Source organism: Serinus canaria, chromosome 25 (assembly GCF_022539315.1).
Source record: "Serinus canaria isolate serCan28SL12 chromosome 25, serCan2020, whole genome shotgun sequence".
Taxonomy (NCBI): domain Eukaryota; kingdom Metazoa; phylum Chordata; class Aves; order Passeriformes; family Fringillidae; genus Serinus; species Serinus canaria.
The window spans coordinates 3,995,773-4,009,533 of NC_066338.1; the positions used below are offsets into that span (position 1 = coordinate 3,995,773).

A 13,761-nucleotide genomic window follows, 5' to 3' on the forward strand; every position below is an offset into this window, starting at 1 on the left:
TATGCTGTGTACCAAATGATCCTATAAATCCAACACATTACCCTGGACAACCTGTTCTGGTGGACCTCCCTTATTATAGGGCAAGTTCCACTTGTGCTACAAACCTCTCTGAAAAAATATGCATGGGTAGCCTCCGATGCTCTGGGGAAAGAGCATTGGATAAATACATGCTGGATAATTCCATCACTCTAATTTTTTCTGCCTCTTTGTGGCAGGATTCTGTTGTGTTTACTTTTGCAGAAGAGTTCCGAGGGACAGGAAGACCTGATAAACCATGGTAACACTAGTGTTGGATGACAAAAATAATGTTTTCCCTGTCTTTATGGTAACACAAGGTGATGATGTTACAATAATATGAAAATTAATTGAACTTGAATAAATTGGCTGCCACAACTAAAGATTTGACCAAATTGCAACAACCACTGCAGTCATCCTTATTGGCTTTGGGAACACAGCAGTAGTTGCTATCAACCATATTACCATCTTGGGAAAAGATAAATGGAAATGATCACAAATTGGTAATTGATGCACTTGGTGCTACACAAAACAACGTTTATTAGGCTCTCAGCTGTATCCAGGCACAATTGTGGATGTAGTCAGTTGCTGCCTCAATTATAAGAAAAGGTGAAGAAGGCACTTTTCCTACTGAAATTTGGAAAATAATTTGGGACTTTGCAACTAATTTTGAAAGAAAATTTCAATCCTGGTTGGAACTTAGGGAATTTTACTTACAATCCTACTACAAACATAGCCACAGCTTTTGTGTTAACCATACGTAATGCCTCAGTGCATTTAATACCTCCTATCATTGCATTAAGATTGAATTATGATGGAGCCATTCTCTATCCTTCCGAGCATGGGGAATGGGCCTGTCAAATTGGTGAGAAATGGTAAACTCTAATTTGGAATCTTGTATTGTCTGAGAACAACAAGGGTTCATCTGTGAAAGTAATGCAATTATAGCTCAAGACATTTGTCTAGACACAGAGCAAAATATCTGTCATTTTGGTGCATGCTTTAGAACTGCTTGTGATACTGTATTTGTAGAAAACATAGTAGCGGATACTAAAAATTATGCAAATTTTTGTGCTTGTAACTTTACTAAAATTGCAGGATGTGATTGTTCTTATGAAGCTCCAGTTACCTCTCATTACCTTTTACAATCCAATTACACACTGATTCCATAAAGTATTGCCTACCCCCTTTGGGATGAACCTTACTTTGGAAAGCAATTGTTGCTTCATCAGAACTTAATCGAAATTTTGGAAAAGATCAAGACCAAACACAGGTGGTGGGATACTCTTTTTGGGAGGTCACCTACTGCCACAAGTGCCCTGAACAATTTGTGTCATCCCATCATTGTCCTTATGAATTAGTTTTGATTGGTTTTGTTTTATCAGCAATCTTATTCATTACAAATTGGAGAATGATGAAACATTTAACACAATTCACATTTATAATTAATGCCCACAACCTGGCCGATGTCCTCTCCCCTGTGGACATCCCAAGGCTATTGACACAAGGTGATTATAAAATTTGAATATGTGTTTTGAAATAATTTTTCTTTTTTGAAATCTTGTGAAAATTATTATTGTATCTTTTTGTGATTTGTTTTGAAAAAATATTCTAATTAATACTGATTATTTGAAAAATGTTTAAAATAATATTGTTTATTAATATTAATTTTATTTGTTTGTTATTTCCTTTTTCCTTTTTCTATTTTCCTTTTCCTTCTATTCTCCCTCTCTCTCTCTCTCTCTATGTACCGTCTCTGTTTTCCGGGATATGCTACCAACATTGACTAGTCCTGAAGACTTCGCAATGACACTACTGAGTCCTGCTGATAAAGATCTCTTGACAGCAATCATGAGTCACAGGGTGGTGTAAGAGATGGTCTGAAGTTTCCCTCATTTTTATCTCACAACTGTCGCAAAGACAGAGACCAGGACCCTGAGGACCCTGTCTGGAGTTCTGGCCTGGTTGAGGTGCATGCTCACAAAATGATTGTTTGCAGGTGCGCTTACCGCCACAGTACACTGCTTTGAGTGGAGACTGCCAAGGAGTGACGCACCCTATATGCTTACACCTGCTTCACAACCATAGCCCATGAATTTTCCCACCTCTTGACCAAATGAACTTTCTGGGGTTACTTTGGTGGTCCCCACAGAAAATCCCTCATTTGTTTCACGACTACTGTGATGGATGGAGATTTGAAGGCCCCTCCCAAGGACTGACTGAGACCCCTATATAATTCTGAGATGGGGCGCTGGCCTGACTGAAGTGAGATATCTGCCAAGTATTGCCTGCAGATGTGTTCACTGGACCAAGACTGGTTTCCCATGGGAACCAGTCATTAAACAATAAGTCCTGCTCACTGCTGAGTTTGACTTATCCAGTTCCGGAACATGGACTGCCTGTACCCGTTTTCAAGAGACTTATTCCCTATTGTCTTTTGCCTGTTCCCCCCTTGGCAGAGACTATAATAGCCCCCTGAGTTAATCAAGTATCGGAATAATTACCAATATAGCTGGATGGAATGTGTCAGGGCTTGACTATCCTCCGCTGCCTTGACCAAAAGGCAGCAACTGCGTTGCTTTCACCTCAGAGACACCTCTGGCTAAGCTGGATGCTATGGCTGGGCACTAGAGACAAGACCAGACATGCATGAGCTCCAGTTTACCTCTGTTGGAGATGCTATAAGGTGAGGTGAAGGAAAAGGAGTCGGGTTCTGCTAGAGGGTTTCAATCCAGAGCTTTATTCTGACCCGCAAGCTTCTGAATCCCATATCAGCTCTAACAGAACCTCCTGAACCGTGTGGTTGCTGGCTCTTTTAATGCCAGGGGGAGGGGGAGGGAAGGGGTAGGGATCCCATCAACCATGTGCAGGGTGGGCAGGTCTCAGGTGAAAGGGACACCTGGATGGGCCAATGGCCCCCAGGGATACAGAGCATCTTTTGAACTCTGCCAATAACTCAACACTTTTCTGGAATGCCAGGGTTGACAGAGAGCACTCAGCAGGGGTCAGGGTGGGGGAAAGGAGAGGTGATTGGCACCTGGGAAGGATTGGGATACCTGAGACAAACTATGACATCACACTGCAACAACAAGACTTCGAGATTCTCCCCAACGTGACAAGGTGAATCTATTGACTGGTCCATGAGGATTTTGTCTCTACATCTGGTAGCTATACCCCTTTCCCCTCTTTCTCTCTCTCTATCTATCATTTATCTCCTTTTTTAATCCCTCTATCGTATGTGCTGTGGGCATTCAATAAAATGTGCATTTGATTTGATTAATATTGAAATCCCCTCCATGCTGTTTTTTGCGCTCTGAGATCAGTTAGCAAACCATCACAACCCCTGCTTATATGAGCGGATCGTGACATGAGGTCACCCAGAAACCTGGGGGTGCTGCAGCCCCCAAGGGACCCCACGTGACCCCACCTATGTCCCTTTGATGCTGGGGTGTTACCTCCAGGGCCAGCTCTGGGCTGAGTGCCTGGAACACATAGTGCCCATCCAGCAGGTTGGTGGCCATGCAGTGGTAGGTGCCTGAAATTCCCACATCAACACCCACAAGCTCCAGGAGGGGACATCGGGCCACCTCCTGCTCATTGTGCAACCAGGTGAAGGTGACAGGTGCTGAGCCCACCTGCAACAAGCTGTGCAGGGTCACAGGGTCCACCTGCATGCACCTGGTGTGACAGGGGACTGGGGTGATGGTGCCATTGGTCATGGGCACTGCAAGAACAGAGACAGAGCTGAAGCTGTTAGCATTCAGGAACACCTAATCACTAGAAATGATTATATGCAGATGCTTTTATTGAAGAGCTCTGGGTGTCAGGGGTACAAACCCAAATCTGACTCTGACATAGGTTCGGGATGGATATGCTTTTATATTCTATCGTTATATAACTTTCATGTTAATTATTAAACTTACATTGTTCTATTGGATACATAGATTTCAGCTAAGCATAGCCACCTTAGACTAGGAACATAGAGTTTCTCATAGTTCCTCTTATGGTTATACAATAATTATTTTTAATTACTAAACAATCATCACATCTAGCAATTATACTACTTAAGCAGGTAAAACACAAGACTTAACATTTCAGAGTTTTATCTTAGCATTTTCCAGGGCCCCACTGTCAAAGCCAGGGGGAGGTGCTGGCACCCATTGTGGGGGGATGAGTGATCTGCATGGTGGCCTGGAGACAGAGGTGTTCAGCCAGGAAAGTGACCCCATGGTGATGGGGGTCATCATGCGGTGTGGGATGAGGGCATGTGATGGATGAGGGGTTAGGGATGAGGAGGGTTTGAGGGTAAGTTGAGCGTGGGATGAGGGATGCTCTGTCCAAGGGTGGTGATGGACGTCACCTTGTGGAGGGTGTGGAATGGCATGGGTAGGATGGAATAGGTCCAATGAAGCATAAAAATGGGGGCATCACCCCAGTCCCAAGGGTCTCCCTGCCCTGAGAGGGTCACACTCAATAGGGTGAATGTGACCTGATGTGGAGTGTGGGATGGGCCAGCTGGGATTAGGGATGCATAGCTTGGATATCCTGGGTGGGGATACCTGAACCCAGATGGTCCCAGACACCCTGGACTTTGACACCCAGGGGTGGGGTCTGTGACCTGGGCTGGGTTGGGATGGTTTGGGGCAGATGAGGTGGAATGGGAATGTGTGGAACTGGGGATGCTGTGGGTGGGATCACCTTCTGCCCAAGGGTCCCGCTCACCCAGGACAGTGATGTTCATCGTGGGGCTCTTGGCCATGCTGTCCCCATCAATGACCCAGCACCGGTACTGGCTGCTGTCTTCGTTCCCAGGGTGGTGCAGCTTCAAACAGGGGCCAGTGCCCAGAACTGCCCCTAAGACCTCCCAGTGCCAGGAGAAGGACAGGGGCCCTGTCCCCAAGGCCGCCATGCAGCTCAGCACCAGGCAGTCCCCCAGTGACACCTGTCCCTCAGGGGGCTTCCCTGACACGGACACCCCTGAGGGCAGAGCCCCTGCAGGAGGACACAGGAGGGATTGGTGACATGGGAGGAGTGGGGAACAGCAGTGAGCAGTGAAGGAATCAGGGAGGGGGAGGAGCAGAGAGGGATGGGGAGGAAGCTTGGAAAGGGGTGGAGGGGACCCCAGGGAAGGATGAGAGATTCAGTGAGGGGACACATGGAGAGGGTTGAAGGGAACCATAGGGAAGGTTTTGGGGACCCAGACTGGCATGGTGGGACCTTGTCACGAGCCATCATTGCGGATGTGTTTTGTGATGGCTTGTAAGGGATCTCAGGGTGCAAAAAACCGACATGGTACAAGGAGTTTGCAGTGATAATCAACACAAGTGCAGTTTTATTGAAATAACCACAGAAGAAATGCAATAGAGGGATTAAGGGAGAGAAAAAGATAGAGAAAGAGAGAGAAGAGAGAGAGAGAGATGGATATAGCTACCAAACATAGAGACGAAGTGCTGGTTGAGTCCAGTCAAGGATCCGCCTGTTATGTTCGGGAGATCTCAAAATATCTAGCTAACTCAGAGGCTTTTATTATGATAACTCTGTTGGAAATTGTGAGGGGGGGGGGAAACAGATACAATAAGGAATAGATGTAACAGGTAGTCCATGTTCTCAGCAGTAAGCAAGAACCATTGTCTTCTTGGTTGGCTTGCCTCCCACACACCTCCCCTGCATTGGGGGTTTCAGTACCAGTCCTTGGAAAGAGCGATTTTTTACATAGGGGTTTCATGTCTCGGTCTTTGATGGAGAGGCTTCTTACATCTCAGTCTGTCTGTTACAGTGGTTGCAAACGAGAAGGGTCTTCTGTAGGGGACCACCCAAAAGCTCAGGAGAAGTCCAGCCAGGGTGAGAGGTGGGACAGCTTCCAAGGCTATTATTGCAAAAAAGGGCAGAGTGCCCTTGAGCTCAGTGTAGCATACAGCAAAAACACCTGTGAAAACAGTAACTTAACAATGCTCTCAGGTCTCAGGGCCTTTGTGTAACTTTCTCCTACAAAGCCAGAGATTTTAGACAGGGGGGCGGTCTTTTCTTCAGTGGTCCCCCAATGCCGATTGTGAGGCAGATGAGGGATATTTCGGACAGACTCTCACAGACCTGTGGAGAATGGAGGGACCTCAGAGCAGGAGAGGTGGACCCAGGGAAGTGTGAGGGGACCTGGTGAGGAATGCAGGCACAAGGGAAGGTGATGGGCGGTGCCAGGGAGAGCCCTGTCAGGCAGGGCTGCATGCAGAGGGTTGAGCAAGGATGGGGTATTTGGGAGGGATGTGGGGGCTTCCTGTGCCCATTCCCACACTCACTGTGCACCGTGATACAGAGCTGGGTGCAGCTCTTCCACACGGCCCCACCCTCGGAGGGCACCTTGCAGCTGTAATTCCTCAAGTGAGAGAGCTCCATGGAAGGCACCAGCAGCTGTGGGGATCTCTGTGGACCCCCTATCACCTTGCCCATCCTAGTAGAACATGTGCAGGAGGGGGGCTTGGGGCCGCAGGGGGCTGGGGGTGCTGAGGCAGCTGAGAGTCAGGGGGGATCCCAGGGTGGGCATGGGGGACCCTCCAGCACCGGCACCGAGAAGAGCTCTGGAAAGGAGAGGGGAGGAGAGGACTGTGACTCTGAGTCCACTGGGAAGTGGCTTTGGGGATGTCAGGATATTGGAGTTCCAGCCTTGGGGATGCTCACTGTGCACTGTTACCGTTACTGCTGCTGACTGTGACAGCCAGGACCCCACCAAGCCCTCACTGCAGTTGTAGACAGGGACAGCTTGATTCCTTTGAGGGAACCCCAGTTCCTTCTCATCGCGGTAAAATCACACCCTGGTGACCAGGTTTTCCTGCTGGCCCCAGCAGCGCAGTGTCACTGTGTCACCCTCCAGCAGTGCCTGTGCAGCTCCAGCTGCAGCACCAGCTGGTCTGTGGGACAGGAGGGTCCCATCTCACTGAGGGGGTCAAGACAGGTCCAAGATGGGTGCCCATGGCACTGAGGACATCTGGGTTGAGTCTCCATTGCGTGGGAGAATCCCAGGAACATCAGGAGCCACCCCGTGTCAGAGGTGTTGCCATGGCTCTGGGAAGGAGATGGGCAGAGGAGGGCACATGACCCTGAGTCTGCTGTGAAGGGGCTGTGGGGGTGCTGAGGTGTGATGTGTGGGGTGCTCACTGTGCACTGTCCTTATCACTGGTGCCGACTGCACCCACAGTGACCATTCTGGCCAGGAGCCTCCCTGGACATTGCAGTGGTAGTGGCCACTGTGCTGAGCTTCAGGGGCAGCAGGAGCAGCTTGGTTTGACGGAAGTACTGCCCCAGATCTTTCCCATCATGGTAGAAGTGCACTTCAAGGAATCACTTCTTCTGCCTGACCCGGCAGCACAGGGTCACAATGTCCCCCTCCAGGAGCGCCTGCGCTAGCACCTGCCACACTGGGGTGGCTGTGGGACAGGAGGGTCCTGATGGCAACAGAAGGAACCAGGGGTCCTCTATTGCAATAGGGTACTCTCATCGCACTGGGATGCACTGCTTTGTACATGGGATGCTCCAGTCATGTTCTGGGATGTCCCCGTGTGCAGGGAATGGGCTCTGGTCACATGAAGGGTGTGAGCCATGCAGCTGAGCTCACCCAGGAGCTCTCAGTGTTCCCACAGGTGCCAGGGCAGGGGCGCAAAGAGCTCTCATGGTTTACAACATGCATTGGGGAGTTGAGCCCGGTGCGGGTCAGTCTTGCAGATGAGCCAGGGCTCACCTCATTCTGGCCACCAGTGCCTACCATCCTTGTAAGAGATAGTGGCACCAGGTGGCCCTAAGCCCTGGCAGGTCAGTGTCACCTGGTCCCACAGCACTGCCAGTATCCAGGGGGGCAGCACTAGGAGCTAGGGGTCTGTGTGCCTGCGGGTGACAGGGACTGCCAAGGCCACTGTGGAATGGGGACAGCAGGGCAGGGCCATGGCATCCACTGAGGACTCACCAGCAAGGACGAGGGTCTGGGCTGGAAGGGAGAAGGGACAGGCTGGGTGAGGGTGGTCCTGGAGGAACAGTGGCACACGGGGACAGAGGGTGTGGGAGCTGTCCCCAAACTGTCCCCTTTGTGACACTGGTTCTCATTAGAAAGTGCTCAGGAATGGTTCCTAACAAGTCTGGAGAGGCCAGGGGACATATTTGTATCACAGCTGCCCACAGCCACATCTGTTGGGAATTGATTTCCTGAGCATGGGGGGCAGTGTGGCCACCCTGGGTGGACACAGGAAGTGGCAACACCACAGACACCCAATGCTGGCACAGGTCATCCTCACCAGCCTCATGGCACCTGTCCCCGTGGTCATGTCCCAGTGGCCCTGTGCCCATGATCCCATTCTGATGGTATCAGTCATCATGGTCCATCTGAATGGTGCAGGTCCATCTGTCCCTGTCCCCAGTTCCAAGGTATCTCTTGCCATATCTTTGTCCCCACATCCCCTTCCTCACACCCCCTCCCTCCATTACTCTCCCTGCATCCCATTCCTACACCCCAGCTGCCACATTCCTATCCCCTGTTCCTGTCCCCACAGCCACCCCACAATCCTAGTCATAATAGGGAGTCCACCCCCATGAACTGGGTCTGCTGGCCTAGAGGACCTCAGGGGAACCTGCAGCCCCACTGTGCCCCCTCCCCACGAGTCTCTCCTTCACCAGGGCCTGTCCCTGGGGCATCAGGCCCATGCCAGGGCACTCACCCCACAGGAGCAGCGCCACCTTCCCAGCCATCCTGGTGTCCCCAGCCATCCAGGCTAGCTGTCACTCACTGCCAGGGCCACCTGTCTCCTGGGTGGTGGCTCTTTGGCCCAAGGGGAAGGAAGCAAGGTCACGTCTCATCTCCACATGTTGGCGGTTCATTGTGGGGGCAGGGTGGGGACAGGGTATTCCCAGGATTGGGGCAATGAGGGAATGTGGGGAATGAAGAATGGGTGTACCAGGGAAAGGAGGGGTAACCCAGGAATGGGTCCTGGAAGGGTAGTCTTTAAGGAAAGAGGGTTCAGGAATGGGATCCCGAGGAGGGTGGCCCAGGGGATTGGGGTGCCTGGGAATGGGAGTTCCCATGGGTGAGGGGCCCAGGAATGGGATTCCCAGGAGAGCATGGGCCCCAGGGATTTTTGCCCATGGGATGCGGGTCTCAGGGATGGGGTGCCAGTTGGCCTGGGGCCTATGGGAATGAGGGTTGTGGGGGAATGGGGACCCATGGGAGAGGATGATAGGAAGGTGGATCCTGGGCTATGAAGACACTGAGGAATGGCAGTGCCAGGATGGTGGTCCCAGGGAGGGGGGACCCTAAAGAATTGGGGTCCCAAGGTAGGGTTCCCTGTGGAATGGGGGTCCCAGGGATGAGCAGTGGCTGGGTGGGTATGGGGGTTGCAGCTCCTTCTCTGGGTACCTCAGATTTGGCAGACACCCATGTTCCAGTGCTGCCCCCTGGGGTGCTTGTAGTTGGGGAGGTGGGCGCCACAAGAGACTTCCAGAAGGTTCCAGTTCTCTGCTGTGAGGGATGCAGGTGCCCAGCTGTGCCCCAATGCTTTCACTTCATCTTTCCTGCAGCAGAAGGAAGAGGCAATATGTGCTTAGGGTCAGATTGGGGGAAGCGGTTCTATTCTGGGGGGGGGGGGGGCACATCCAGGGAGTTCCTTTCTTGTTGGGGTCTCTGTCCTGTTGGCCATCCTGTCCCAGGGATGACACATTCTGGCGGCCGCATCACTGTCCTAGGGGTGGGACATCCTGTGAACCTTTTTCCTGGGGGAGCCCTGCCCGCCCCCACTCTTCCTGGTGGCACATAGTGACCTCTGGGGTGTTGCAACTGGGGTGTTAGGATGTGCCCTGTCCTCTCCACAACCACCCTCGATGCCCTCATCCAGTTTAGAAGCCCTCAATTCCCCTTTTAAATTTTTAGATGCAAGCCATCCCACAGCTCTCCGAGATCCTTCCACGTGTGAGAAGCCCCATGGTGGTGACAGGGCAGGTGACATGTCAGCTGGGGAGGGCACAGACCCCCTGAGAGCCCCCAACAATGACCCCATCCCTCAAGGTCTCAACAGTGGGAGCCAGATGAAACACTCATGACCGCCCAAATGTGACCCTCCTCTGTCCACAACCCCAAGGACCATCCTGCCCTCTACCCCCAGCAGTGGGATGGAAAAGTGCAGCTTTTTCCCCCTGGAAAAGTGGCTGACTTGGACCCAAATTTGCTGCTACAGGGCTGAGACACAGGGTGGGGCTGAAGCTGTTTGGGGCTGCCCCCTCCCTCTCCTGCTCCCCGTTATTCCCCCCACAGGATTACAGGATTTCTGTCCTGGGGCTTGGGATGATTTGAGTTTATTGGGTTTTGGGAGAAATCCTGTTCCAGACTTCTCCATTCTTTCTCATCCCCTGCAGGAACTGAGCTAGCAAGAGCAGCTTGGAATGGAGCCCTAGGCAGGAAGAAGCTCCCAAACTCCTGCTCCTTGAAGACAGTGGCCATCTAGGGATGGGGCCCAGCCATGGCCCAGCCCCACTCCACAGGGATAGACATTGCCCAGCCCTGCTCTGGCCAGCCCCCGGTGGCAGCCATGACCTCAGGGTCCTCCTCACTCCCTTGGCTTTGATTCTGGCAGCTTTAGAGCTGCTGCAAAGGTGATAATTCTGTGGGGGGAAAAGGCCTGCCTGTGGTTAGCTCAGCCCTGCAAGAAACACAAAACCCCAAATGAGCCCAAGCAGTGGCTCTGGGAGGGCCTTTGATGGTTTTCAGAGCAGGGCTGGCGGGAAATCCCCCCTGCAGGAGCAGCTGTGAGGGAAACAGTCCGGAAATGCAGCAATTGATCATTTTGTCCCTCTTAGCAAGGGACTGAGAGAGACCCAGAACTACTACAAGGACAACAACAATCTGCTCAACAACCTGACTGCGTCCCTCCTTCTTGAACAAAACCTGCAGTCTTCTGGAACCTGTCAAATAGAATGTCTGGGTTCTGGCTTGGCTGCCAGAAGAGAGGGAAAAGTGTGGAAATATCAAGCAGGGGCTCTGCCCTGTGGTTGTCGTAGGGCTGGGGAAAGTGAACCTGTGTGCATTCCAGGTGTCCCCAAAGCTGCTCCATCCCTGCCCTCTTCACCTGCACAAGCCACAGGGAAAAGACAGGGTCTGCCCCGCCCTTACCCTACCCCTTCCAGGGTACCCCTCCGCTTCCCAGAGCTGTGGAGGCCTTACCCTGGCAACGCTTGGTCCTGAGACATGGCAACAGTGGCTTCGGACATGCTGCCACAGTTGGTTCGGACATGCAGTGACTGTCCTGGCACTCACAGCACCATGGCAGCTGGGCCCATTCCCACTGCTCGGGGACTGTTACTGACATGTTTTATGAAAAACCCTTTAGGATTTTTCCTCCTGAGGAGCTGAGAGGCCTCAGGAACAAAATGTAAACAATGATTATCTGGTGCTGTGGAATGCAACAGGTGGATCTGTGATTGGTCTCATGTGGTTGTTTCTAATTAATGGCCAATCACAGTCCACATGTCTCAGACTGTTTCAGTCAGTCTGAGCCTTTGTTAATCATTCCTTTTCTATTCTTAGCCAGCCTTCTGATGAAATCCTTTCGTCTATTCTTTTTGTATAGTTTTTAATGTAATATATATAATAAAATAATTAATCAAGCCTTCTAAACAGAGTGCTGCTCCTTTGGGATGTGCTGACCACTCCTGGAGCGCTGCCCTTTGTTGGGAATGAGCCCGGGAACACCTGAATCATCGCCAAGGCCTGGGCTGGGACCTCCTGTGAGGCTGTGCCCAAGCCCTGAGGGGTTTGGGAGCCCAATAGGTGTCACTGCTCTGTCGCAAACTCTGGGGAGAGCAGGAATGGTAAGCAGTGCCCCACTATGGCCCAGCCCCACGGAGCTCACCTGAGCACCCTGCAGAATTCCTGGCACTCCTGTTCCCCCTGCATGGCCAGGTGCTGTTCTCATGGGCCACCTGATCTAGCCGTTCCCGCCTCAGCTGCTGGCCCATCTTGGCCTTCCTGGCCAGCCAGCAGGAAGCAGCGGCCCCATAGCACAGGCACTGAATCATCCCTAGCACCAGCAAAGACCTTCCTGGCAGCCAAAAGAGCTCCTTGTGGGCAGAGCTGGGGCCATCTGACCCCAAATTTTGTCCAATGCTGGCAGCACGCAGCCCTTTGCTCCGTGCCCGGCCCCCAGACTCCGCATATCGGGCCTGGGACCCGTGTGGAGGACAGCGTGAAGGCGGACTGCGCTAGCGCGGATACCCCGCGTGCCCAGACCACCGGGGCCCCCTGTCGGCCCCAGCCCGCTGAGAGAGACCTTGAAGGAGGAGGAGGAGGAGGCAGACCACACCTGTACGCTGGAGCGGTGGGCCAGCTGCTCATGCGAGTGACAAAAGCTTGTGTCGAGGGCTGATTCTCAATAGATCACAGCGAGGGAGCTGCTCTGCGATGTACGAAACCCTGACCCAGAATCAAGTAGTCTACAAATGATTTAGCGCTGGGTGGCCCACAATCATGCGGTACGTGATGGGGGAGAGGCAGTGTTGCATCAGTCCGCCCCTCCAGTCCCAATCACAAGCCCAATTTATGTAGCCCAAATTTTCTGGGAGAGGCAGAGGTGCCGTGTGTTTGCACAAAGGGATGCTTTAGGAGAATGGCTGAACTTTAGGAACGCTGGCCCTAATTACAACACCTCCTTAAGGGTCTGCAGCAGCCAAAGCAGAACAGAGGCATTGGTCCAACCAGCTCCAATTTTGCCCCATTTTGCCCTCCCAAGGCACTGCTCCCAGCGTGGGCTGTCCCTGTGCTCCAGGTGCAGCGGCAGAGCCCTCAGGGCTGTGGCTCTGCTCTCTTCCTACTCCTTCTCCTCCCCATGAGGCTGCTGTGTTGGGACCAGCAGTGGCCTAGAAAGAACAGGAACTCCAAACGTACTCTAGAACCTCCTGAGGAGCCCAGGTAGAGTCAGCACTGAGCACTAGCTTTCCTCAACATACCAGGGCAATTCAATATTCCCAGAGCTGCTGTGTCAGGGCTGAAAGAGGAAAAGGGTGTGGAAGGCTGAGGTTTTGCAGGAATTGTGGTGTAAAGCCACCAGAGGTGCTGCTGTGGACCCAAGACTTGCCTGGGGTCAGGCGCTGCCTTCCTTCCTTTTGCGATCAGGCAGAGTGGTTTCGGGCATTGCCCAGGGTGTGTGCTATGCTGCCAGTGGGCACTAGGATCCAACTTGCTGCCTTGGCAGCTTCTGCCCACTGCTGGTGGTGGTGCTGGGACCAATTGGTGCCCGTGAGTTTGCAAAAGGAGCGATTTCCCCTCCTGCCTCCTGTGCAAAGCTGCCATGGCCCCTGAGGGGATGGAGCTGGACCGGGGCGCCCCCTGCTGGCCGGGAGTGTTCTCTGCAGCGCCCCCTGCTGGCTGGGAGTGCTTCCTGCAGCGCCCCCTGCTGTCCGGGAGTGCTCCCTGCAGCACCCCCTGCTGGCCGTCGTTATAACTGCACCAAAGATGAACAAAGAGCCCTGTGTGAAAGGGAAAGTTCTTGGTTTTGTGTTGTTTGTTCTGTTCTGGTTTATAAATTTCTCAGTAAAGAGCTGGTATTCCTTTTCCTACATTTTTGCCTGGAATCCCCATAATAAGAGTTTTAGGTATTAATCTTCTTTCCATTCCAAGAATGTTCCTGCTTTCCTTGCCAAATATTTCTCCTGTAAATCAAGACAGTTGCCAGCTTCCAAGTTCCAGTGTGGATGGGACAGAGACCCCAAGACAAGGCAGGGTCA

The 13,761-nt window shown here is 52.2% G+C and overlaps 1 protein-coding gene across 1 annotated transcript in view; it reads right to left on the reverse strand.

The window, feature by feature from the left end:
• The window catches only part of LOC127060593 (Fc receptor-like protein 3), a 31,110-nt gene that overhangs the window by 5,255 nt on the left and 12,094 nt on the right, over positions 1-13,761 (reverse strand). The window contains 2 exon segments of the mRNA XM_050984270.1: positions 3,443-3,739; positions 4,738-5,007. Coding sequence (XP_050840227.1) covers positions 3,443-3,739; positions 4,738-5,007 — 567 coding nt within the window.